The sequence below is a fragment of the Globicephala melas genome, chromosome 20 (genome assembly GCF_963455315.2).
Source record: "Globicephala melas chromosome 20, mGloMel1.2, whole genome shotgun sequence".
Lineage (NCBI taxonomy): Eukaryota > Metazoa > Chordata > Mammalia > Artiodactyla > Delphinidae > Globicephala > Globicephala melas.
Window position 1 is genome coordinate 45363662 of NC_083333.1, and position 25449 is coordinate 45389110.

The following is a 25449-nucleotide window of genomic DNA, read 5'->3' on the forward strand; positions in this document are numbered from 1 at the left end:
GCTCTGATGACCATCTCCCCCACCTTGCCCTGGTCCCTGCCCAAACCTCCTGGCCGGAGCCCCTACACCAGAGCGATTTTCTAGTCCCAGGGAAGGATTCCACTCCGACCCAAGGCAGCCCCACCTGGCCAGGTGCTGGGCATCACAGAGGAGGAAGGACTGAGCAGCCAGGAGATGGATCTGGTGACCGGAGTGGGCAAAGGGCAGTGAGTTGTCTGGGACACGGTGAGCCATGGCCAGTCTTTCCTATGGGGAGATACCTAGGGTCCTTGAGCCAAAGGTTAACAGGGGTGAGTGGTTCTGCCTTTGCCCCCTCACAGAAACCATGGGTGCATGTCTGCAACCTGGGGCAGGCCCCCTGTCCCCACTCAGCTGAAATGGACCTGAGAATGCAGTGGAATGTATGTGTGTGGACTGGGGGTGGGTATGGGGGGATCCATCAGGGCCTCTGGGAGGCATGGAGGAGGTCTTCCTCAGGTATGTGTTCCTCCTCACTCCCCAGCCCCCCCACCCCATCTGAGCACACTCCCCACCAGGAACAGGGTGTCTTTGTGGGCCTGATTTGCCCAGCTCCTCTGGAAGGCTCCTCAGTAAACAAACCTCCCTTTATGGGGTGGTAGTTTTACTGGAGACGGGGGCGGGGGGGGGGAACAGCGGAGGAGGGGTGGAAGGCCCAACAGGAAGAGCGGGCTGCTGCCCACAGCAGGGGGTTTGGGAGCCCTGCACATGCCTCCTGGGGGCCATTGGTGGGGCCAGGGCAGCCCCAGCTCTGTTCCTAAGTAGGAATCCTAGGAGGGCAGTGGCCGAGACCAGGGACAGGGGCAGCAGGGCGGGATTTGGGGTGAGAATATGACAAGATGAGGACAGAGGTAGCAGAGCTCCTCACCTTGGAGATAGCCACAGGAAGAGGCAAATTTAGGGGAGAGGGGATGGTGCCCAACTGTGGCCCTGGATCCCTGGGCCTCCTGGCAGTGAAGAAGGAGCCGGGGCAGAGCCCTGCAGCCAGGAGCTCACCTTCTCCAGGTTGGTGTTGTCCAGCCAGAGGGTCTCCAGATATCTGCCGAAAGACTGGAAGGCATTGTCGGGAATGCTTTTCAGGGGATTGTGGGACAGCTTCAGATCCTCCACCACCCGCAGCTTGCTCAGAGCAGCCAAGGGGTAGCTGGACAGCTGGTTCCTGTCCAGGTAGAACTTGGCGAGGTTCTCCACGTCCTCCAGAGTGCCGGGCTGCAGGGAACTGAGGGAGTTTTCCGACAGGTAGAGCCAGCGCAGGTCCTTGGCGCCGTGGAAGGCGCCCGGGCGCAGCTCGCGAATCTTGTTGTTGTTGAGCTGCAGGATGAAGAGGTTGACCAGCGGAGAGAGCAGCCCCCGGGGCAGCTCGGTCACCTTGTTGTGGTCCAGGTAGAGGTAGGTGAGCTCGGTCAGGTCGTCGAAGGCGCCGGTGCGCAGCACGCGGATGTCATTGTGGGACAGGTACAGGTAGATGAGCTGCTTGAGGCCGCGGAAGGCACCCGCGGCCACCTCGCGGATGCGGCAGTGCTGCAGGTGCAGCGACACGAGGTTCGGCATGGCCCGAAACGAGTTGGCAGCCAGCACGGGGAAGTTGTTGCGCTGGAGGTTGAGCAGCTTGGTCTTCTCGGACACCTTGGGGATCTTCTGCAGCCCCACCTTGTCGCAGATGACGTGCTGCAGGTCACCGTGGCAGTGGCAGTTCTGGGGGCAGGCGGCCAGCGCCGGCAGCAGGCCGGCCAGGAGGCCGAGGCTGAGCAAGACGATCGGGCGGGCCATGGCCGGGACGCCTGGGGCCGGGGCTGGGGGCAGCGGCAAGTCCTCAGTGCTCCGTCTCCCGCCCTATTTATGCGATGGCCCTGACCACAGCCGGCAGCCGGAGCCAGCTCCTACGTGGAGCCGCGAGGCCGCCGGGAGCTGCGCCCCCGCCCTCGAAGGGGAGGGGCCCCCCCACCATGGGGACCGTGTGGTCCCCTATCTCCCTGCCCTCGGATTCTGCTCCCTCCCCACCCCCACCCCCTTCCCCACCCCCACCCCTCCCCCCCCACCCCACCCCCCCCCGCCGGGGTGGGTATGGGTGTGTCCCGGGCCCGGAGTTTACACCAAAGAGAGGGAGGCTTCCCTGAACTTATTTGTTTGCTCAAGTCTGAGCCTCCACGCCTCCCCCCTTCTGCGCTCGGCCTTGTGCCCTGGACCCAGCGAGGGAGGAAGCGGGGCCGGACAGCGAGTCTCGCCGCAGTCGCCGGCCGGCGGCGCTTTAATGGGGCTCTCTGGCGTCGGGCTCCCCTTCCAGCTGCACCCGCAGCCAGTCCTCAGGAGGTGGGAGCTCTTCCCTGCCCTGGACTGGCCTCTGGCCCCGCCTCTGGCCCCTCTCTCCCAGCCCCGGGCTTGAGTTTCTGTCCCCTGCACCGCCTATGCCCCTTTGCCACGACTGAAGGTGACCAGAAAAGTGGGAACTGGGGGCAAGGGGAATGCACAGGGCTTGGCAAACACCTGAAGACCACAGGCACAGTCGCACCATCTCCCCCGTCCTTAATCTCCCTGAAATGTCCCCACCTCCTCATCCCCACCCCCAGCGGTCAGGACCCCTTGGTGGGGGGGTTCTCCCAGAGTGGCAGCCAGAGAGGCATCAAGGTGTACTTGACAGAAGCCACACCTGGGCAGTGGCCCCAGGACTGTGAGGGTGGGTGAGGGGGCTGGGTCCTGGCTACAAGGGACCAGCCCCGGACAGCTTGGGCTTCTCGACCCTAGATCCTGTGGACAGCCCTGCCCCAGCCGACCAGGTCTCTGTGTGTCCACGTGACTGCCACGGTGTCCACATTTTTGTGGAAAGGGGAGAGTGGGCAGGCAGAGTCTCAGCTCTGGCCCCAAAGCGAGCTCTGGGCTGATGGTAGGGGTTCTTGTCTGTGTTGGGGGTGAGGGGAGGAGCCAGACCCCAGGTCTCTCCAAACCCCAGCTATGCCTGAGTCATTTCCACTAACACAGAGGAAATGGGGGGTAGGGTGGGGTTGAAGGATGAAAAAATGTCTGGTGTCTTTGCTGGCTGGAAGGAACCTGGAACAGAGGGCAGCCGGCCCCTCTCCCTTCACCCAGCACTCAGGTGTGGAGGCCTGCCCTCTCCTAAGCCCCTGTCACCTGTCGCCTCTAGATGGGGGTCATAGTTGGCCGAGAGCACCGCCTGGTGATGTTCCTCCAGGGCTGGCTGCTGGTTTTCTGTTGCTTAGGATGTTCTGACCACTGGAAGGGGGGGTGGGGGGGTGTGCCACTGGCTTTTTAAATCCTTGCTTTGGCTGTATTTTTATTTTGAGGAAAATAAATTTACAGGAAACTCTCCAGAACTTGGGGGGCACCTACCCCAAGGCTAGGCACTTGTCCCGGGTTTCGGGTGGGCTGTGTCTGCGTAGCTCCCAGCGGGTCAAGGCAGGCTGGCTTTCTCATCAAGTTTACAGGTCCTTCAGCTTGGAAGGGTGGGGCAGGGGATGTTGTGGCCCAAAATCAGGAAGGGGGTGCTAAGACAGCCGGGGGAGGAGGTGGAGAAGGCTGGGACATTGGTAACGCTGCTCCAGGAAAGAACAAAGACTGAGAGCCCGGCCCCCTGCTAGCTGAGCTAGTCTGCAATACATCCAGTGCCTCTGCCTCCCGACTTCTGCGGAAGATGCCTCTTTTCCCACCATTCAACTGCCTTTCCACTCTCCCCATTCCCCGCCCCACCCCCCACCCGGTTCCTTCCCTCAGGGTAACTTCGCCACCCTGCTGCAGTCCTGGGCTCTGTTCCAAACACCCTTTCTGGACCCTCTAGGTGGTTTATGGAGCCACAGAGAACAGTCCCGTGACCTTCATGAACTTCACCGAGGACACTGTGGAGCAGAAGACGGAAAGTGTGGGCAGAATTATGCCTCACACAGAGGTGGGCCCCAGACCCCACCTCCCACCACTCGCCTGGCGTTCACCCCCTGGGATGTCTATTGCGTTCAATTAGAGATCCAAACAGCTCACTCAAGATGCTGAGAGCCCGCAGCAGCAAGGTCTTGCAGCAGCAAGGTCTTGCCGGGCCTGGGGCTTTCTCTGTGGGCTGAGGCCTGAGTGGGGAAGAGCTGGAACAGTGGTCAGCCGCAGCTGACCTTCTCCGCAGCCTCCCTTCCTGTCTGAGGTGTGCTTTTGCCAAGCCCACTGTCTGTTTTGGGGCAGCCAGAACAGCCTCAAAGAGGATCCAGGGCACAGAGATTTTTCCTACACAGCTCTTTCTCTCCCATAGCCCTGCCTCCCCAGCCGCCCCCACTCACTTTGGCAGAGGTCCTCTTTTCGCTTGGCATAAACAGTTTCCCAAGCAGCTTCTTCCTCTGGGGGTCCCTTGCACCTTGAAGGCTGACCCAGAGCACCTTTCGCTCTCAAATTCCCAGCCTGTAACAGTGGTGCTTTATGCCAGCCCGTACCTGGTTTCCCCTCCCCCCCTTGTGCCCTTGCCCCTCTGGGGTCACTGCCAGAGTGCTTCCCCAGGGACCAACTGCCCTTCTCCCTGAAGTGAGTGTGCAGTGACATCAGCCCCCTCCCATGTGTCTGACAGCCTCACTGCCACTCCCTGGGATGCCCACCTGTGAGGTAGACAGGGCAAGTGTAGTTCTCCCCATTTCACAGATGCAGACACGAGGCACACAGGCTAAGCTTTCCTTGCACATTGGCTGTGGCTCGTTTCTCAACTAGGCTTTCAGATTCTGCCTGTTTGCCACCTCTTCTGTTCACATGGCCCTGCTGTGCCACCCTCTTTGGCTTCTTTGTTTAGTGCTTAATGGGAAGTAAGAGGAGACTCCCCTTTCTTGTGCATTGTTTATAATTCTTCAGCTGGCCTGGCTCCCCCGCAGGCTTCCTCCTCTGAGCAGCTCCTTTCCACTCTGTTTCCTCAGCACCTCCTGGCCTGGGCCTCAACTATTCTTTCATGCCCAGCTCCAGGGTCGGACTGGTGATGGACCTACTCCAGCCTTTGTCTCCCTTCCCTGGGGATGGGCAGAGCCAGGGGGATTCATTACTAGGGGGAAGGAAGGCAAAGCTCCCCCCATCCTGAGGGCCCCCCATCCTGAAGTGAGAGGGTGGGAGGCCCCAGCCTGAAGCTGCCTGGTCCCAGGCCCAGATCGTGAACGTGGAGACGGGGACACTGGCAGAGCTGAACACACCTGGAGAGCTGTGCATCCGAGGGTACTGCGTCATGCTGGGCTACTGGGGTGAGCCCTGGAAGACCGAGGAAGCAACTGGACAGGACAAGTGGTACCGGACAGGGTGAGAAGGCAGGGCAGTGCGGAGAGTTGGGCTGCCGAGGGGAGGCTGGGGGTCCTGAGGCTGAGCTGGCAACATTGAACTAGAACAGGGAGAACATGTGTGTCAAGATGGTCCCTTCACATCTCCGAGACTTAGTTTCCAAAATGTATAAAATGGGGATGACCATAGTCTCCAAATAGGGCTCCCAGAAGGACCAAATGCAGCACAGATGAGAGCACCTGGGACAGTGCCTGCAAAATCTGAGCCAAGATTCAGTCACTCATTTAATTCAACAAATTCTAATTATGCACCTGCCATGTGCCAGCATGATTCTAAACACCGGTGGCCCAACGGAAGGCACACTGGGAAGGGTCCTGCTCTCACTTCCCACACGTCTGGTGGAGGGAGACAGATACAAACAAGATCATTTCAGACATTTATAAACATCACGAAGAAAATAAAATAGGGTCCTAAGAGAGAGAGTGGCTATGGTGGGGAGGGGAGCTTCCCTTTACTGGGTGATCAGAGAAGGCTTCTCTAAGGTGGAAACGTTTGAGCTGAAACCTGAATGATAAGAAGAAGCCAGCCATGAAAATCATATGTATAGATATGTTTAGAGAGAGAAAAAATATGCCATAGGTATGGGTTTACTTGGTTTTATCTGCCTCCTACATGAGACTATACGATCCAAGTAATGTCTTGTTCATGCCATATGCCCCAGAGGCTAGAGTAGTGCAAGACATATAGTGGGTGCTTGATAAATTTTTGCTGAATGAGTGAGCGAGCCAGCCAGATGAGGCAGAGGTGAGAGGCGGCTCCTGGGCTTTCCTTGCAGAGACATTGCCATGATGGACGAGCAGGGCTTCTGCAAGATTCTGGGCCGCTCCAAGGATATGATCATCCGCGGCGGTGAGAACATCTATCCCGCTGAGCTCGAGAACTTCCTTCACACACACCCACAGGTGCAGGAAGTGCAGGTGAGGCGCCCAGCCCGGGTGAGCCCAGGTGAGACCCCAAGAGCAGGGGACACGGATGGGGATGGGGATGTCTGATCTCTATCTCTGACTCTGGAAGGTGGTAGGAGTGAAGGATGAGCGGATGGGGGAGGAGATCTGTGCCTGCATTCAGCTCAAGAAAGGGGAGAAGACCACAGCGGAGGAGATCAAGGCTTTCTGCAAAGGGAAGGTGGGACCCTCAACCCACCCCAAGCATCACGACGTTGCTCACTTCTCCAACACCCTCTGCCTGCCAACCTGTCAGCCCACTGTCCCCTACACCCAACTGTGGGACCCCGCCCAGCCTCATGCTTTATCTCCCTCTGGTCTGCAGATCTCCCACTTCAAGATTCCGCGATACATCGTGTTTGTCACAAACTACCCCCTCACCGTCTCAGGAAAGGTGTGTAAGGAGACCAGGGAGGGGTAGGGGAGCCCGGGGCCCAGGTGCAGAAGGTCAGGCGGCCTGCCTATACCTCCCCGAGTCGTGGGCCAGATTCTGTTGAGAGGCTGGCAGTAGGGTAACCAACTAGTCAGCTCATCCTGGTTTGCCCCAAACCCTCCTGGCTTTAACCTGAGAAACTCCTCAGTCTTAGGCAAACCAGCTGGGCTTGGTCACCCTAGCTGGCAGAGGCCCACGCCTGGTTCTCACTCCTTTCCCTTTCCTCTAGGTCCAGAAATTCAAACTAAGAGAGCAGATGGAACACCATCTAAACCTGTGAATAAAGGAGTGGGGAGGATCCTTCCTCCCTGCCCTTCCCCCACATTCCCCTCGTGGGCTCTGCGATTTGGCATAAAGAGCTTCTCTGTTTACTTTGGCTGTTCTCTTGCTGGCGTGCTCTCTTGGCAGTTGCTACAGGATGGAGAAGGGAAGAGACCAAAGCACTTTCAGACCTCCTATTCCTTGTCAACGATGGTACTAAGCACTTCGGCGTGTATTATCTACTTCATTTAATCCTCACTCGATTCCTTTGAGATACCAACACAATATTTTTTCACATTGTTGCCAGATTAGTACAGCAAGAAGTATTCTTTTTTTTAAAAAAAAAACAGCTTTATTGAGTTATAATTCACATACCACCCGATTCACCCATTTAAAGTGTTACATCAATGGTTTTTAGTATATTCACAGATATGTGCACCCGTCACCAGAGTCAATTTAAAAAATGTTCATCACCTTTTAAAAAGAAACTCCATACCCTTTAGCTATCATCCTACATCCCCCTACTCCCCCGTCCCTCCCAACCAACCCAATTTTCAGTGAAGCTGGGGCTTCCTCCTTGATGGGCAGATAAAGCAGGCTGTAGCTTGACCCAAGAAATAAAAACAGCTGAGCACAGCGATTTCCAGTTCACAGAGACAGAAAGAAAAGTTCCGTCTGCTTGCAAGCCTTACCTCCCAGTGTGTCTGGCCCCAGCAGCAGCAGCGTCCTCTTTACTTTTTAGAAAATGAACATAAGTTTAGGGTATTCTGAGTGCCAGGCATTATACACACACAGGTGCATCCGTATACATTTCCTGTTGAAATTCTCCCAATGACACCGTCAAGTAGGCATTAGCCCCATTTCACAAACTATGAAACTGAAACTCAAGAAGTTCAGTGACTTGCCCAAGGTCACACAACTGGAATTAGGGAACCCAGGTGACTGACTCCAAGGCCCATGATCCTTCCACTTTCCGGGACAGTTCTTCAGGTGCCTGCTTGTCCAGCCCTTCACCTGAACCCTGTCTGTCCCACATACAGCATCTCTGACACTCCTCACAGCAGGTGCCTGGGGTTGGCGTGACCCAGGAGTTGACAACCTACTCTCCTGGCCAAGCCCATTCCCCCCGGGATTTTCTGCTCTTGCAACATTCAGTCCAAGTGCCCTGTCCTACCCCACTGATTCCACATCCCTTGTAACAGACCCGCCTCGCGGCACGGAGCACACCGGCCTGGTATCCAGCAAGTGCTGAATTAAAATCGGTTGCCTGTTGTCTCTTGTTGGTTTACGTCCTGTCTCATGCACCTGTACTGTGCCCTGGCCTTATGCATCTGGATAGCCCCAGCGCCCAGCTCTGAACCAGACACATAAAATGTGAAGGAACCCATCGAACGAACTAAGAGTTCCTGGATTGATCCAGGAACTCGCCTTCGACGGGGTGCCAAAAGCTGCGGAGCTCCCCGCACCCCTGCCGCCGCCAAAGGACGGCCGGGCGGCTGCGGTGAGCGCACCGGTGCCCAGCAGGTGGCGCTGCGGCCCCGGAGCCGTCCCGGTGGCGCTGCGGCCCGGAACCCTCTCGGCGGCGCTCCGACACAGGGCGCGGCCACGCAGCCCCTTTCCTTCCGCCCGGGCGGCCCACCCGGCCCGGGTCAGCGCACACCGGACGCTTTGCACTGGGTTTGTCTCGATCTCGGGTCCTGGCCCGCGCACCGGGCCTCCCCGCCACAGCGGGCGGCACGGCGCTCCCCGGTGTTCGGGCCCGCGGCTGGGTGAAGGCCGCCAAGATGGCCCAGAGGCGCCGCCTCGCGGAGGACGCGGGAGGACCCCGGGGTCCTACGCCCGGGAGCCAGCGCGCAGCGCTTTACGTCCACGTGAGTGGGGAGGGGAGGCGGAGGCTCGGGCGCGGAGGGCCAGAGGCGAGGAGGCGCTTGTCGCGCTGCGAGCCCACCTGCCGTCTTTCCCCGCTACCAGACGAGGTCTGGGGCCCTTTCCCTGGCAGGGAAATGTCTTGGTCCGGAGACCTGAAGTCTCTGGTGCTCACCATCTCGTTGACCTTGACCAAGTGATTTCCCTTCTGAACCTCAATTTCCTCCTATTGAAGTGGGCTTACTAACCCCCTTGGGGAGTTGCGTGGCTTAGATGCAGTAGCCACTGTTGACTGACCTAGGAATGGGGATGGGGATGTGTGCGACTGAACCCTGGAAGTGGCCAGGGCAGCACAGGGTCATCTCTCGTCCTTTTCACACGCCCCCTGCCCCCAGTGGCCCTACTGCGAGAAGCGCTGCAGTTACTGCAACTTCAACAAGTACATCCCCCGCGGTGTGGACGAGGCTGCCATGAGACGCTGTCTGGTGACCGAGGCTCAGACGCTGCTGCAACTCAGTGGGGTGCAGCGGTGGGTACTGGGGGCTGTAGGCGGGGTCTCGGGAATTATGTGGCCGGTGCATAGGACAGGTGCAGGCATCCCGTAGGGCTCCCCCACGTCTCATCTTCTCCATCCTCCTTCCCTAGAGTGGAGTCTGTGTTCTTTGGTGGGGGTACCCCCAGTCTGGCCAGCCCCCACACTGTGGCAGCTGTCCTGGAGGCAGTGGCCCAGGCAACTCACCTGCCTGCAGACTCTGAAGTCACATTGGAGGCCAACCCCTCTTCGGCCCCAGGCTCCAGACTGGCAGCATTCCGGGCAGCAGGAGTCAACAGGTTGTCCATTGGCCTCCAGGTAACCCATCTCACCCACCTCATCCTAGGGCACCCAGGATGTCTCTCCTGGGTGATCACGTTCATTCATCGGGCAAACATTTATTGAGCTCTTTCTGGGTGCCAGGAACCTGTAGGCACTAAAAAGTGTATGGTGACGCTTTTGTAAGTACTTAGTTGTCTGTTTCTGTGGTAGAGCAGAAGCCCTGTGAGGCAGGGATCGTGTATGCCTTTGTGTTCATCACAGTGTTCCAAGCACTGTGTGCTTGGCACATAGTAGATGCTTGAAAAAGATTTGTTACATGATTGGAGACCCAGGAGGAGGCCAACAGGTGGTCAGATCACTGCAGCATGATAAAGTCTGCTTATAAAGGGGGTCTCTACAAAATGCTCTCAGAGTACAGCCTGAAGGCCGTCTCAGTCTGACAAGATCATAGAAACCTTCCTGAAGGACATGATGTTTGAATGAGGAAGAGGAGTCCACCAGAGATGAGGGTGTGGGAGGAAAAGACACAGGATTTGGAAGAACTTGCATGTTTGGGGGGACCTGTGAGCCATTCCTTGTGACTGGAGAGGCTGGGGACAAGGCTGCAAGCTAGGGCCCAGAGTCTTCAGCACCATACTAGGAAGTTTGGGGTTTCGCTTAGTGGTGACAAGGGAGTCACTGAAGGTTTTTAAGTCGGGGAGAAACATGTTCCTCGCAGGTTGGCCCGTGATATTTCCATAGCCAGTATTGTCTCCCTCCTTCAAATACATGTACCATTTACCATAGAGTTTGGGGTCAGGGCTTTGTCCTGATGAGACATATTGAGAGGGACACGCCATTTCTGAGATACTCTGGCCCCAAATGCTTACGTATCTTGAATCTAATTGTGAGGAAACACCTAAATTAAGAGACTGTGTGTGTGTATCGTAAGAACAGGTAACATGAGATCGAAGTACCATCTGAACAGTTTTTTAGTGTACAGTACAGTATTGCTAACTATAAACAGAGTGATGTACAGGAGAGCTCTAGGACTTATTAAGAGACATTTTAAATAATTTATTTATTTAGGCCGCACCATGCAGCTTCCTTCCCTACGAGACATTTTTGAAAACAATTAGCCCGGGGACTTCCCTGGTAGTCCAGTGGGTAAGACTCCACACTCCCAGTGCAGGGGTCCCGGGTTCAATCCCTGGTTGGGGAACTAGATCGCGCATGCATGCTGCAACTAAGAGTTCGTATGCCACAACTAAAGATCCCATGTGCCGCAACTAAGAACCGGCACAGCCAAAATAAATAAATAATTTTAAAAATAATAATAAAATAGAAAATTAAAACAACTAGCCTGTACTCTTCAAAAATGTCAGTGTCATAAAAGACAAAGGCAGGATGAGGATCTCAACTAAAGGAAACTAAAGAGACAATGATAGCTGAATGCAATGTGTGACCCGCGACTGGATCCTGGATTGGGGTGGGAAGAGGAAATTACTACAGCAGATATTTAGGGACAATTGGCCAACTTTGAATAAGACTGTGTCTTAGACAACAGGATTGTATCAGTGTTACATTTCCTGAACTCTATAATTAGATTGTGGTTGTGTAAGAGAATGTCCTTGTTTTTAGGAAATACACATGTAATTATTTAGGGGTACAGGAGTACAGTATTTAAGTTTTTTACATTTAAATAACCACATTGCGGGGGCTTTCCTGGTGGCGCAGTGGTTAAGAATCCGTCTGCCAATGCAGGGGACATGGGTTCGAGCCCTGGTCCGGGAAGATCCCACATGCCGCAGAGCAACTAAGCCCGTGAGCCACAACTACTGAGCCTGTGCTCTAGAGCAACAAGAGAAGCCACCACAGTGAGAAGCCTACACAAGGCAACGAAGAGTAGCCCCCTCTCTCCGCAACTAGAGAAAGCCCGTGCACAGCAACAAAGACCCAATGCAGCCAAAAATAAATAAATAAAATAAAATTTAAAAATAATTAAATAAATAACCACATTGCAAGTGCTCACTAGCCTGTGGCCAGTGGCTACCATATTATACTAAAATGTTCTATATCTGCACTGACCAATATAGTAGCCACTGACCACATGCTAGGAAGCACTTAGAATGTGGTTATTTAAATTTAATTAACTTAAAATTTAAATAGCCACATGAGATTAGTGTCTACTGTATTGGACAATGCAGATACAGAACGTTTCCATCCTCGCAGATGGTTCTTTTAGACAGCCCTGGTCTATAACTTACCCTCAAATGATTCAACATAATAATAATATATGTGTATATTTAGAGAGAGAGACAAAGCAAATGTGGCAAAATGTTAATTGGTGAATCTGGATGAAGGTGTTTGTTGAGCTTTTCTCGCAACTTTTCTATAGGTTCAAAATATTTCAAAATAAAAAGTAAAATCAAAAAAAGATGGTTGGCTTTGGAGTCAGTCCTAAATTCCAGGTCTGACTTCGCCATTGTGTGACTTTGGGCAAGCTGCTTAACATCTCTGAACTTGTTTTGTCGTCTGTAAAATGGAGCTAATGTTGGAGGGTTGTAAGGATAAATTAGACGCTGCGTAGAAATGCTTTGCATATAGTGACTCTTCAGTGAATGGTACCCCTGCTACTGGCTTGACCTTCCACCTTCCAGCCCCCTGCCATGTCCTGTGTTTTCCCCTGTATCTGTGTCTGCAGTAAGGTCAGTCAGGTGTTTCCGTCTCCCTCTGAGCTAGCCTGCGTGCTTACACCTGACCCTCTCTCTCCAGTCCCTAGATGACACTGAGCTCCAGCTGCTGGGGAGGACACACTCAGCCAGTGATGCCCTGCAGATGCTGGCGGAGGCCCGGCGCCACTTCCCGGGGCGTGTTTCTGTGGACCTGATGCTGGGGCTGCCGGCACAGCACGTGGGGCCGTGGCTTGGGCAGCTGCGGAAACTGCTGCGGCACTGTGATGACCATGTGTCGCTCTACCAGCTGTCCCTGGAGCGGGGCACCACCCTCTTCACCCAGGTGCAGCAGGGCTCCCTTCCTGCCCCTGACCCCGAACTTGCCGCTGAGATGTACCAGGAGGGACGGGCAGTCCTTCGGGAGGCTGGCTTCCGCCAGTATGAGGTCTCCAACTTCGCCCGGAATGTAAGTCCTGTGGCTGAAGGTGGGGCCTGGGCAGGCTGAGGCCCTCTTTGGGGAGAAGGGTGCTTCCGAAGCCTGAGATGGTGGGACATTCTAACCAGGTGCCCTTCCCTGAGCAGAGACAGGCCCACCTGCTTCTCTCTGCACTGACTATTCCCTCCCTTCCCACAGGGGGCGCTTAGTACCCACAACTGGACTTACTGGCAGTGCGGTCAGTACCTTGGCGTTGGACCTGGTGAGTCCCCTGTGAACCTCAGGTGGGATGACTCAGGAGAGCAGTGTCACGGCTGTGTGCTCTTGGGCCACTTATTAAGCTCTCCAGGCCTCTGTTTCCTCGTATGTAAAGTGTGGCAAAAAAACACTGTTGACTTCGTAGAGCTGTTGAGTATGTATGTTGAGGCACTTGGCGTAGTGCCTGGCACTGTGGTTCTTGTTCAGTATGTATGTTGAGGCACTGGGTATAGTGCCTGGCACTGTGGTTCTCGATCTTTAGTGTGCATTAGAATTATCTAGACTGCTTGTTAAAACCCAGCTGGGTCCCAACCAAATTCTAGAATTTCTGGAATTGGACAGGGCCTGAGAATGGACATTTCTGGCATCTGAGATGCTGTTGGTCCAGGGGCCACTCTGTGAGAACCACTGATTTAACATCTGGCAAGCACACAGTGTTCGCTGCTATTAAAGTGGGGGCGGTTGTTGATGTTGTCAGGAGCCCATGGGCGATTTGTACCCCAGGGGGCTGGGGGCCACACCCGAGAGGCTCGGATCCAGACCCTGGAGCCTGACAACTGGATGAAGGAGGTGATGCTGTTTGGTCATGGCACCCGGAGGCGCATCCCCCTGGGCGAGCTGGCGCTGTGAGCACCTGAGGGCTCTACCCCAAGAAACACCTACCTGCACATCTTTGTTTCCCACCTTGCCCTGCCCCCTCCCCGCCCCATATTGCGTGATTCCCCATAAACCCCCCCTATGCACATCCCAGCATAGGGTGTAAAGAATGGGAGAAGCGCAAGTCTCCTCTCCAAGACCCCTTATTGGTTTTTCTTTCAGTCTGGAGGAAGTTTTGGCCATGGGACTACGCACAGATGTGGGGATCACTCACCAGGTAAGAGGTCCAGGGGTCTGGCACGCTGCTTTCTCCTCCTAGGCCTCGCAGAATCACTCTGTCTCACTCTCTCTTCCACACACACGCACGCACGCACGCAGGCGCACACACACACACACACACACACACACACACACACACACACACACACCCCTCCCATTCCTCTGGGACTGGCAGCTAGAGGTAGGGCCTTGGTCCAGCAGAGGCCTGATGGGCAGGAGTGATGAGCAGCGTAAGGCAATGGTGAGAACCCTAGACTAGGGCTGCAGAGAGAGCCGGGCTCTAGTCCCCGTCTACCGCTACCTTAGGCACACATCCCTTCACCTCTGAATTTCAACTTTCTCAGTCGTCTAAGGGAATAGACTAGATTAAGAGTTTTCAAATATTCTTAAAGCAGCGCTGAAAGCTCAGATAGAAAGTGCAGTAGATACAGATCAGGCAGGCTCGGAACCGCTGTGGATGAAGTCAGAGCCATCGAACTCTGGCTGGGGCTGACCGTACTCTGGCCAGCACAGGGGGAGGGGAGGAGCAAAGGGAGACCTGGCTTGGCTGGGACCTGGGTTTGGCCTGAACGTGGAATGGACTGAAGGTGCCCACCTCCCTGCTGGTCCAGTGGCCTGGTCCTGGTGTGCATGACAGTCAGTTTCTGAGATCGCTGTGTTGGATTGGACCCACCCCTCATCCCTCACTGCACCCCCAGACAGGTGGCCTGGAATAGCCCCGCCAGCTCCCCACCTTGTGGTCCCTGCATCTCTGCCCCTTCTGGTCTCCCCAGCACTGGCAGCAGTTTGAGCCCCAGCTGACCTTGTGGGACCTGTTTGTAGCCAACGAGGAGGTGCAGGAGCTGCTGGAGCAGGGCCACTTGCTGCTGGATCGCAGGTGTGTTGGGTGGGGGGAGGTGAGAAGGACGGACAAGGAGGGGCCTGTGGGTGCCAGGGCCTTGGCACTGGTGGAGGGTGATGATTGAAACTGGTAAGAGGGCACAGTCCCAGCCAGGCCTCTTTGTTTTTCCAGGGGTCTTCGGTGTTCCTGGGAGGGGCTGGCTGTGCTGGACTCCATGTTGCCGACCCTTCTATCTCGGCTCCAAGAGGCCTGGCAGCAGAGAACTCCCTCCCCTGTGCCAGGAGGATAGTCACATGTTGCTGTGTCCCAGCGACACTGCCGTCTCCACTGGCAGGTGCTGTCCCGGCTCTGGTCGCTGCCCAGCCCTGGCCTCCCCAGGGGAATGGCTGCAGTGAGGCAGATGGGAGGACATTTCTGGTCTGGGAACTGGCATCAAGTGTACCCACCACTGCCAGAGAGGGAGGAATGGTTTCTGTAGGTGCCTCTCATCAGTTGACTCTAAACAAATCCTGGCTGGCAAGAGATGCTGAGAAATAGAGCTCTCAGGCTTCCTGCTCCTACAGTACAGGACAGGTCGTGGATGTCCAGCACAGCAGCCTGCCGGACTCTGAGAACAGTGGGAAAGATCAGAGCAAGCCTTGCCGCTTCCCTTTCGGTAGCCAGGATATGTTTGGGCGTCAGGAGCCTCACAGTACTTCAGAGTGCCCCCCAGTCCCCTCCCCACTGCAGCCTTTCCCCTTGAGAGAGTGAGGGTGGGGGGAGCTAAGAGGGAGAGGAGAGGGGAGAATTCAGGAAAGATCAGAGCCTGGTAATTCTCCCCGGCCTTAATAAACCCATGTGGAGCCTGCCTTGACTGTGGTCTTATCCTTTGCCTGGGCTTTTTCTTGGAGTGTGGGATCCTGACCTGGGGGCTTGAGCCTTAGTCTAGGGCTGAGATTCCTTCCTGACAGTCATGTGCCCAGGGATCTCAGCATTCATCAATGATCCTTGCCTAAATCAGTGATTAGATTGGGGGTTGCAGAATGTTAACTTCTGACTCTGTCATTGGATCTATGTTCATTAACTGGTGTGCATCCATTAAAAAAAGAGCTTTCGGGGCTTCCCTGGTGGCACAGTGGTTAAGAGTCCGCCTGCCGATGCAGGGGACGCAGGTTCGTGCCCCGGTCCGGGAGGATCCCACATGCCGCGGAGCGGCTGGGCCTGTGAACCATGGCCGCTGAGCCTGTGCGTCCGGAGCCTGTGCTCTGCAACAGGAGAGGCCACAGCAGTGAGAGGCCTGCCTACTGCAAAAAAAAAAAAAAAAAAAAAGAAGAAAAGAACTTTCCCCTTTTTTTTAAGGGCTGATACCTATAAATTCTATGCAGGGTTTGGGGGGCGGTGGGGAGGGAGGCATTTTCCTGTGAAGAGGCTCCATAACTCATCATATCAAAGGGTGCCCTGATGTCAAAGGTAATTTAGTACCCTTGCAAATCAGGGCTTGCTAAGCTCAGTCTCTAGCTGGGTGACTAAGGATAGGGTTCCCCCCACCCCTCAGAGGTGAGCACGTGCATTTCCCACGTGCCTGGTGGGTGTGAATATCAGTCCTTCTTTGACCTGTGGTAACATGGTAAGTGTTAACTCCCTCTCCTTTATTTATGAAATATTCAGCAAGCACTAATAGTGTGCCAGGCTCTGAGCGGCATGCAGAGAGGAATAAGACCTGTCCCAGCCCTCGAGGAACTCGCCACCATGTTGATAGATGTGTGAAGAGATAAACTCCAGGGTTATCAGTAAAGGTGTGTAGATGGGCTGTGGAAGCCTGCAGTGCATTTGGTTCTGAGGGGCTGGGAGGAGGAAAGGGGAAATGGTTTTTTCTTACTACCTCCTTTGGCCCCTGCGCAGCTTGCGGGGTGACCTGTGCTGCCTGGGGAGCCTCTTCTCGAGCCTTCCCCTGATCTTGATATTCAAGATGTGAGCACGGGGCCAGAGCAGGTGCGCCATCAGATAACCTGGGCCCACTCAGGTTTCTCCCAGCTGTCAGGGCTCGTGCCACCTGAGATGCCTGGGCCCTCCCTGCTGGGGCACCACATGAGGCCTGTGCAGAGGGGCTAGACGGGAGCCAGGTGGGGATGGCATAGGTCACCTTCTGTGACTCAGCCTCCCACCCTCACCAGGTGAATCAGAGTCTCTGGAAGGTGGAGCCCAGGAATCTAGTTTTTAAATGTTTCCTGAGTGGCTCTAGTGATCAGGCCAGTTTGAGAAGCCCTGTCATCTTCCATCCTGAGAGGCTGGGATCAGGAGAAAAAAGGGGAACAAGGCTAATTCCAGACCTGACCAAGTGGAGTGAGGTCCTTCCCTCTGCGTCCAGACCTTCCTGGGCTCATCCGTCAAAGGGGTTCTCTTCCTCCCTCTGAAGACTTCTGTTGTCATCTTTTCACCTGTCCTGTTGAAAAGCATACGGACACAAATAAGAGCGGTGAACAAGCTACTCTGATGATGAGGTGATGAGAGGATTTGGGGAAATGTAATGTATGTGAGTGTGTGGTTACAGCTTGAAGGCCCAAACCTTCCCCACCTAGAGTGCTGACAATTTTAGGGCTGACGACTGAGCGCCCCCCGCCCATGCCCAATCAAATAGAGTAAAGTAAGCAGGACAGCTATTTTAATTTGCCTTTTATGTATGCGGACATTCAAAGAGGCCCTCTAACTTGACTCAAGTCATATAAGTAAGTAAGAGAACTGGCGTAATACTTCTGGACATCTAGAACTTTCTGTCACATTGTTGTTTTATTCTTACTGTGGGTCAGGTTGATTGACCTGTCTCTTAAATTAAGCAAAATCCTGGGCTTCCCTGGTGGCGCAGTGGTTGAGAGTCCGCCTGCCGATGCAGGGGATACGGGTTTGTGCCCTGGTTCGGGAAGATCCCACGTGCCGCGGAGCGGCTGGGCCCGTGAGCCACGGCCGCTGAGCCTGCGCGTCCGGAGCCTGTGCTCCGCAACGGGAGAGGCCACAACAGTGAGAGGCCCTCATACCGCAAAAAAAAAAAAAAATTAAGTAAAATCCTGACCTCTCTCTGGCCCCTCTGCCTCAGGCTTGAAGCTGCCATCTCTGCCTGGTGCTTGGTCTCAGTGTCTGTATTTTCTCTCCTGGAGCACCCACATGTCCCATCTCCATGAGACCATCCACTTCCTGGGAAAGAACTGCATTCTGCAAAGAAAGGACTTTAAGTAATAGGATTGCTATAAACTGAATGTTTGTGTTCCCCCCAGAATTCATATGTGGAAACTTCATCCCTAGGGGGATGGTATTCAGATGTGGGGCCTTTGGGAGGTGATTAGGTCATGAAGGTGGAGCCCTCATGAATGGGATTAGTGCACTTATGAAAGAGACCTCAGAGAGCTCCCTGGCCCCATCTCCTGTGTGAGGACACAGAGGGAAGACAGACAGCTACGAACCAGGAATCAGGCCCTCACCAGACACCAAATTTCCTGGCACCTTGATCTTGGACTTCCCAGCCTTCAGAACTGTGAGAAATAAATGTTTGTTGTTTAAGCTACGCAGGCTATCGTATTTTTGTTATAGCAGCCTGAATGGACTAAGACAAGGATGAAATAACTTTGTGGTAGCTTGTTTTATTGTTCAAAATGTTTACCATTATATATCCCTGCCCCGTTGAACCTGGGAAGGGCCGTAAGACTTGCCCAGCACAGATTGTAAGAGCCAGAGGGTGGTCTGCCATTTCCTTCCTCCACCACAGAGACCTGCAGGGTTCAAATAGAGGCTGTTCTGTCCACCTGGGTCCTAGAGTGAAGAAGTCGTTGGGCAGAGGAGCGGCCGACCACTAGAGACAGGAGCGGGAGTGGGACGGCAACACTCACTGCTGTAAACCAGTAGATTTGGGGTTGTTTGTTACTGCAACAATATAATTGAGACTAAACTGCTTGATCCAGTTTGTAATCCCACCATTCAAAGATTAGCTTCTTTTAGACCTTGGTCTGTATCTTAGCAGGAATTCTTACATGCAAGCGAACATCTTTAGATAGACACTCTTACAAAAAGGGGAAAATACACATCTTGCTTTGGAGCCTTTTTTCTACCTCAGATGTGGTGGGCATTTTTTCATGTCAAATTTGTATCTACATCCTATTTTTTTAGTGTAGCTTCCTAGTGTACCACTGCATGGTGATCCCAAAATTTAGTTTACCAATTCCTTTTTGGTGAAACAGAGGGCTTAATTTTTTATTTTTATAGAGGCTGTAACGAACATCTCATGTAAATATTTTTATGCACTGGCTTGATCATTTCCTTAGGCTTAGGCTAAATCCCAAGGCGTGGGGTTGCTGACTCTGAGGAGACGCGCCTCCCTCGTTTGGATACAGGAGGCCTGGCAGTTCATGCCCTTGCCAGCCCGCTGGTCGTCAATAGCAAGTGTGATCAGTTTTTCCAAATGTTTCCAATCTGGAGAACACTTTTTTTTAAATAGATTTATTTATTTTTGGCTGCGTTGGGTCTTCGTTGCTGCCCACGGGCTTTCTCTAGTTGCAGCGAGCAGGGTCTGCTCTTCATTGCGATGCACGGGCTTCTCATTGCGGTGGCCTCTCTTGTTACAAAGCATGGGCTCTAGGCGCGCGGGCTTCAATAGTTGTGGTGCGTGGGCTCAGTAGTTGTGGCTCGTGGGCTCTAGAGCGCAGGCTAAGTAGTTGTGGCACACGGGCTTAGTTGCTCCGCGGCATGTGGGATCTTCCTGGACCAGGGCTCGAACCCATGTCCCCTGCATTGGCAGGCAGATTCTTAACCACTGCGCCACCAGGGAAGCCCTGGAGAACACTTTTAACCCTCACTTTATTATCAGCTAACGTACTGTCTCCCTAACTTAGGCAACGATTTTGGTCCACCTGATTACTCTTGAGTCAGAGAACAGAGGGGATGCAGCCTCTGGGGCCACCCAGGTAGAAGATCTAGGTGGGACTGTGCCCATGTGTTCAGATTGCCTCTGAACTCTTCTCATTCAGACCCTGCTTCTGGGAGAATCCACATCTTCTCCCTCCTCTTTTCCTCTTCCTGCTTTCTCTTCTTTTCCCTGAGGAGATTTTTAAAGCCAATTTTTAAAATTATACAAAGAACATTATAGAAACATTAGGCAGAATTCTAAGTGAAAAAGGAAAAAAAATCTACAATTAGTGACCCCAACAAATTCAACTGTTTGTGCTCCCTTCCAGTCCTCATCCAAATGCATGCAAGACCTTTGCCCAGTTGTGCTCCTGACACATCTAATTTTTCATTCTGCTCCTTTTTCTTCTCAGTCTGTCATAAGCATTTTTCCATGTTGTTACATGGTCATCATCTTTCTCATTTTAATTGTTGCACAATGTTCCAATGGGTGAATAATAAGTATTACCCTAATGTAAGGCACTTAAGTGGTTCACTGTTTTTCTCTATTATAAATCATGCTGTAGTGCATGTTTTTATGGATATAGCTTCTTCCTTCATTTGAATTATTTCCTCAGGTCAATTCCCAAGAGTGAGATGGTTGGGTCAAAGGGTATGGATTCTTTAATGATTCGTGGTGAGACTTGTTATATTGTTTTCCAAGGGACTTTTCCTTTTTTTTTTTTTTTTTTAATTTTCCTGCTCAAAAAATAATAATGCTCTTTTTCAACCATATAGAAGAAAGCAAAGCTTCTAGTATCCAGGAATTACCACTATGACATTTGGTCAGCCATCCCTCCGGACATCTCTTGATGCATAGATGTACATATCTATGTAGAAATAAAATAGTTTTTCACAAAAGGGATCATACTCATGTGCCAGTTTTGCAACCTGTTTTGTTTTTTTTTTTAACTCAAAAACATGTCCTGGGTTTTTCTGATTGGTTCTGCCACCACCAGTGCCTGTGTGATAGCATAAGGTAGTACGATAATAGCTGTCAGTCAGGCATGGTGCCAAGCATTTTATCTGCATTAATTCATTTAAGCACCACAACAACTCAATAAGTTCTGTTATTATCATGCCCACTTTACAGAGAAATTGACTGCCCCAGGTCACATAGATAGGAGGTGATGGGGCTCATACTCAAGCTGAATTCACTGAGGCTCCAAAACAGATGCTTCTATAAATAATACATCAATATATTCTTAATGTAAAAAGTAATAATAAATGTAAGCAATACCATAGCATAGTCCCTTTTACACTTCCACATAGGTTTGATGTGTGTATCAGTTAAGTTCAGGTTCAACTGCACATGACAGAAAATCAGAGTAACATAAGCTTAAGCAAATAAATGTATTTGTCTTCCGCATAAAGGAAGTCTAGACAAAGCATTTCAGGGCTAGCATAGTGGACCCATGGTCATTGGTCATGAAGAACACAGGCTTTGTGCTCTGTATCTTCATTTCATAGCATCCATCCCTAAGATCTCCACATGGTCTAATATAGTCCCTGGAGCTCCAGCCATCATGTCTGCATTCCAGGTAATAAGCATTTTGCTGCTTCCTTACCATTCCTAATAATAGAAGGGCTTGGTTAATAAAAAAAGGGTGAGACTAGATATTGAGGCAATCAGAAAACAACTTCCCAATCCTTTTCTTTTTTTTTTTTTTCTTTTGTTTTTTGGCCACGCTGTGCAGCATTCGGGATCTTAGTTCCCTGACCAGGGATCAAACCCAAGCCCCCTTCATTGGGAGTGTGGAGTTGTAACCACTGGACCGCCAGGGAAGTCCCCCCCAATCCATTCCTATGAATTTACACATACAGGTACATGTATTAAAATATAGTTTAAAAAATAATCTAATGTGTTAACAGTACCTTGTTTCAATTTACATTTTAAAGTTTACCAACCAAATCAAATGTTCTGCATTAAATATTTGTTTACTACTATTGTGTTCTGTGCACAGGTAAGCTCTTTGCTTATCTTCACTTAGCCAATTGCTTATTTAGCCTTAATGATTTCCTGATCGAGTTGAATGAATTGTTTACATAGATAAATAATTACAAGTATATTAACTCTTTGTCTTATTCACTGCAAGTATTGCTTCCAGTATGCTGTCCTTTTTATCTTTCATAGATTTTTATTTTTTTGGAAGTGAGTTTTCTAGAAATTTCAGATATTTATATTTTGAGTCTATCTTTTGCCCTGTGACTTTTTCTGTCAGTTCCGGGCTCCAGAAATATGGTCAACTTTCAAGTTGGCTTTCTCCTCCCAGGAGAGGCAGTCTAATGTTGACGGCTGTGTCCACCTGGGACCAAATCTCTACGCTGCTGCTTCGCACCTGTAGGACTTCCCTGAACTGAGATGGGGTTTTCTCGACTGCTTAGTGAAGGAGTTGGACCAGCCCCAGGTTCTCAAACCTGGCTCTGCATCAGAAGTACCAGTGGTTCCATGAAATGTGCATTCCTGGGCCCCCCTAACATCTATAGAATCCAAATCTCTGTATCCAGGGATCTGTATTTTTAAATGCTCTCCAGTGAGCCTGATGCTCAGACATATTTCAGAAACTCTGGACCAGCCAGTGTCAGAGTTGCTTCCTGTGCTGGGCTCTCTGAGTAGTGAATGAGAGAAGGCAGCAGCCCTTGGCCACTGTGTCTGTCGAAACCCCTTGGCCCTGCCTCTTCCTCTTGGGTCACAGCCCCCATTTCACATCCAGCCTGAGCAGTAGCCCCTTCTTCCTACTTCCTCGGGGGTGGAGGGTGAGGTTAGGTGGCGGTCAGGCTCCTGGGGTGTGGCCTGAGGGGCTGCTACAGCAATGCCTCCATGAGGGGCCAGTATCATTACTAGCTGGTAGCCTTATTTAAGTCACTCACCCTGTGTGTCTCCATTTCCTCACCTCTGAAAGCAGGCACCATGCCTTCCTCAGGGTTTTTGTAGGGCTGGAGATGATGGATGGATGGATGGATGGATGGAAAGAGACTAGTGCAGTTCCTGGCACAAAGTGCACATTTGACAAAGTGGTAGTTACTACTATTAGTGTTTTCATCGTGATTTACAGTTTCCTGGGCATGCTAGCCCTAAGGAAGGAGGTTCCAAGCAAGAATTCCTGGTTCCTGACAAGACAAAAAGAGACCTGTCATTTCTTTGTGATGCTGAAACTTGTCAGTAGGTAGCCCTGGGCTTCTGGAAAATTCCCCCCCTGGCCCAGTGTAGAACTTGCTACCTTGCAGGTGGGTGTGGGCAACAGGACAGCCTCCAGGCAGTGGCGCCCATAGTAGGAGGAATGTCCCTCACTAGGTGACTCCTCAGACCAGTGCTCCTTGCCCTCCCCCAGCAGGTCAGACTGGAATGGCCCCATTCCTCAGGTGGCTGACCTATGCAGGTGGGGCTGCCCCTACCTGCCTCCAAGACCCTGACACCCGGGAGACACTCCCACCAGAGTGTGCCTTTCCTTTGCCCCTGCCTCTGGATTAGGTCTCTCCTGGTGCCCATTGCACCTCATCCTCTCCAAGACCTTGGGCCTCCTTACCTCCATTCCTGCTATCCCTGACACAGCTTGGGGCTTGCCCTTGCCCTTGAACCTTACCAGCTTACACAGGCCTCACTTTCTTGGCCGACCTTTCTTATTTTGATTAGGACCGAAGTGAGAGGCCAGATCCCCTGTCTGAGGCCTTGGCAGCCATGATGGGAGACAAGGCGGGCAGGGCCTTGGCTCGCAGAGGCTGCTTTACATCACTGGGGAAGCTGCCATTGTTCCCCCTGCCCTCAGTGTCCCCCCCCCCACAGCCCTGTATTGACCCTTCAGATGAATTCATGAACAATAAAAGGTGAGCTATGAAAACTGTCAGGCAGGCTGTCCTAATCTTTATTTTATTTATTTATTTATTTTTAAATTTTTTGTGGTAAGCGGGCCTCTCCCGTTGCGGAGCACAGGCTCCGGACGCGCAGGCTCAGCGGCCATGGCTCACGGGCCCAGCCGCTCCGCGGCATGTGGGATCTTCCCGGACCGGGGCACGAACCCGTGTCCCCTGCATCGGCAGGCGGACTCTCAACCACTGCGCCACCAGGGAAGCCCAGGCTGTCCTAATCTTGAATAAGGTCTGAAGGTCCAGGGACAAGTTAAGGATCCTACTCCTTAAATTGAGTTTGAGCGCAGGAGCGGTGAATGATTCCCGCCCGGGTCCCGGGGTGTGAGTGCTCGTGTTCAGCCCTGCCGCTTAATCTTGAACAAGGTGCTTCACCTCTCTACACCCCAATTTCCTCAACTGTAAAATGGGAGTGCTCTACCTCACATGGTTGTTGTAAACTTTCAAGAACTTAGGACACATAGCTAAAACAACCAGAGAAAATATATAAATTAGATTTCATCAAAATTAAAAAATCTTGTGTCAAAGGACACTATCAAGAAAGTGAAAAGAAAACCGCAGAATGGGAGAAAATATTTGCAAATTTTGTATCTGAAAAGGGTCTACTATCCAGAATATATAAAGACCTCCTACAACTCAACAACCAAAAGACAAACAACCCAATTAAAAAATGGGCAAAGGATTTGAATAGACGTTTCTCCGAAGGAGATATACAAATGGACAAAAAGCACATGAAAAGCTGCTTGACATTATTAGCCCTTAAGGAACTGCAAGTCAAAACCGCAGTGTGATACCACTTCACACCCACAAAGGTAGTTATAATTTTAAAAAAGGAAAAGAAGTGTTGGCAAGTACATGGAAAAATTGGAACCCTCACACGCTGCTGGTGGGAATACAAAATGATACAGCTGCTGTGGAAAACAGTCTGGCAGTTCCTCAAAGAGTTAAATATAGAATTACTATGTGACCCAACAATCCTACTCCTAGATATGTACCCAAGAGAGTTAAGAAACATATGTCCACACAAAAGCTTATATCCAAATAAATGTTCATAGCAGCATTATTCACAATAGTCACAATGTGGAAACAACTCAGATGCCCATCAACTGATAAATGGATAAATAAAGCATGGTATATTAATACAGTGAAATATTACAATACAGCAATAAAAAGGGATGAAGTACCGATATGTGCTATGTGGATTTAACCTTGAAAACATTATGCTACGTGAAAGAAAGCAGCCACGGAAGGCCACATATTGTATGATTTCCTGTTTGTGAAGTGTCCAGGACAGGCAAATCCATAGAGACAGAAAATAGGGTAGTATTTGCCAGGGGCTGAAGGCAGAAGGGAGTGGGGAGTGACTCTTGATAGATACAGGTTTCTTTTGGGGGTGATGGAAATGTTCTGGAACTAGACAGTGGTGGTGGTGGCACAACCTTGTGAATATAGTAAAAACCACTGAAGTGTACACTTTAAAGGGTAAATTTTATGTTATATAAAATTTTATGTGAATTATATCTCAATTTTTAAAAACAGAGGTCAGTACGCATAAAGTGCTTAGAAGGCTGCCCAGTCCATGATAAACCCCCAGTAAGGTTAGTTGCCATTTAAACTCCACAGGTCTTATGGGTTGGTCCACATAGACAAAAGGAAAAAAGTCCTGAAAGGCATGTTAGAGATATATTCACATTCTTAATATACGTTAAAGCATTTTGGCATGCAGTTTCTTCTTTCATTTTTCATACTCAGTGTTGATTTTACACACTTTATACATATGTACATATATAATAAATATAAGCATTTATTTGTTGTTTTAAATTTTTATTTCATAATCACTTTATATATTTTTAAGATATGAAATGAATTTTCAAAGCTCAAACTTCTTTTTTGTTTTTGAAGCCTCAGTTGGGTTGAAAATCCAGGCTACTATGTGGCTAAGCTAATCTGCTCAAAGCCAGGCCTGTGATGGAGC

The 25449-nt window shown here is 51.7% G+C and overlaps 3 protein-coding genes across 8 annotated transcripts in view; 2 read left to right on the plus strand and 1 right to left on the minus strand.

Annotated features, from left to right (window-relative positions):
• The window catches only part of CHAD (chondroadherin), a 4331-nt gene extending 2464 nt beyond the window's left edge, over positions 1-1867 (minus strand). For both annotated transcript variants that reach the window (XM_060290737.1, XM_030839832.2), the window contains exon 1: positions 1015-1867. In XM_060290737.1, the coding sequence (XP_060146720.1) occupies positions 1015-1788 (774 nt within the window). In that variant the 5' untranslated portion in view covers positions 1789-1867. The remainder of the gene's footprint in view (positions 1-1014) is intronic.
• The window catches only part of ACSF2 (acyl-CoA synthetase family member 2), a 26502-nt gene extending 18273 nt beyond the window's left edge, over positions 1-8229 (plus strand). For all 5 annotated transcript variants that reach the window (XM_030839829.3, XM_070044482.1, XM_060290733.2 and 2 more), the window contains 6 exons: positions 3809-3916; positions 5129-5280; positions 6095-6236; positions 6334-6444; positions 6589-6657; positions 6926-8229. In XM_030839829.3, the coding sequence (XP_030695689.1) occupies positions 3809-3916; positions 5129-5280; positions 6095-6236; positions 6334-6444; positions 6589-6657; positions 6926-6976 (633 nt within the window). In that variant the 3' untranslated portion in view covers positions 6977-8229. The remainder of the gene's footprint in view (positions 1-3808; positions 3917-5128; positions 5281-6094; positions 6237-6333; positions 6445-6588; positions 6658-6925) is intronic.
• Positions 7789-15549, plus strand: RSAD1 (radical S-adenosyl methionine domain containing 1). The gene is made up of 10 exons (XM_030839841.2): positions 7789-7801; positions 8482-8828; positions 9219-9352; positions 9469-9673; positions 12392-12757; positions 12926-12989; positions 13464-13611; positions 13805-13859; positions 14635-14738; positions 14874-15549. Exons 1-10 carry the CDS (start codon positions 7789-7791, stop codon positions 14989-14991), a joined length of 1554 nt encoding a protein of 517 aa, XP_030695701.2. The 3' UTR covers positions 14992-15549.
• The last annotated feature ends 9900 nt before the right edge of the window (positions 15550-25449 follow it).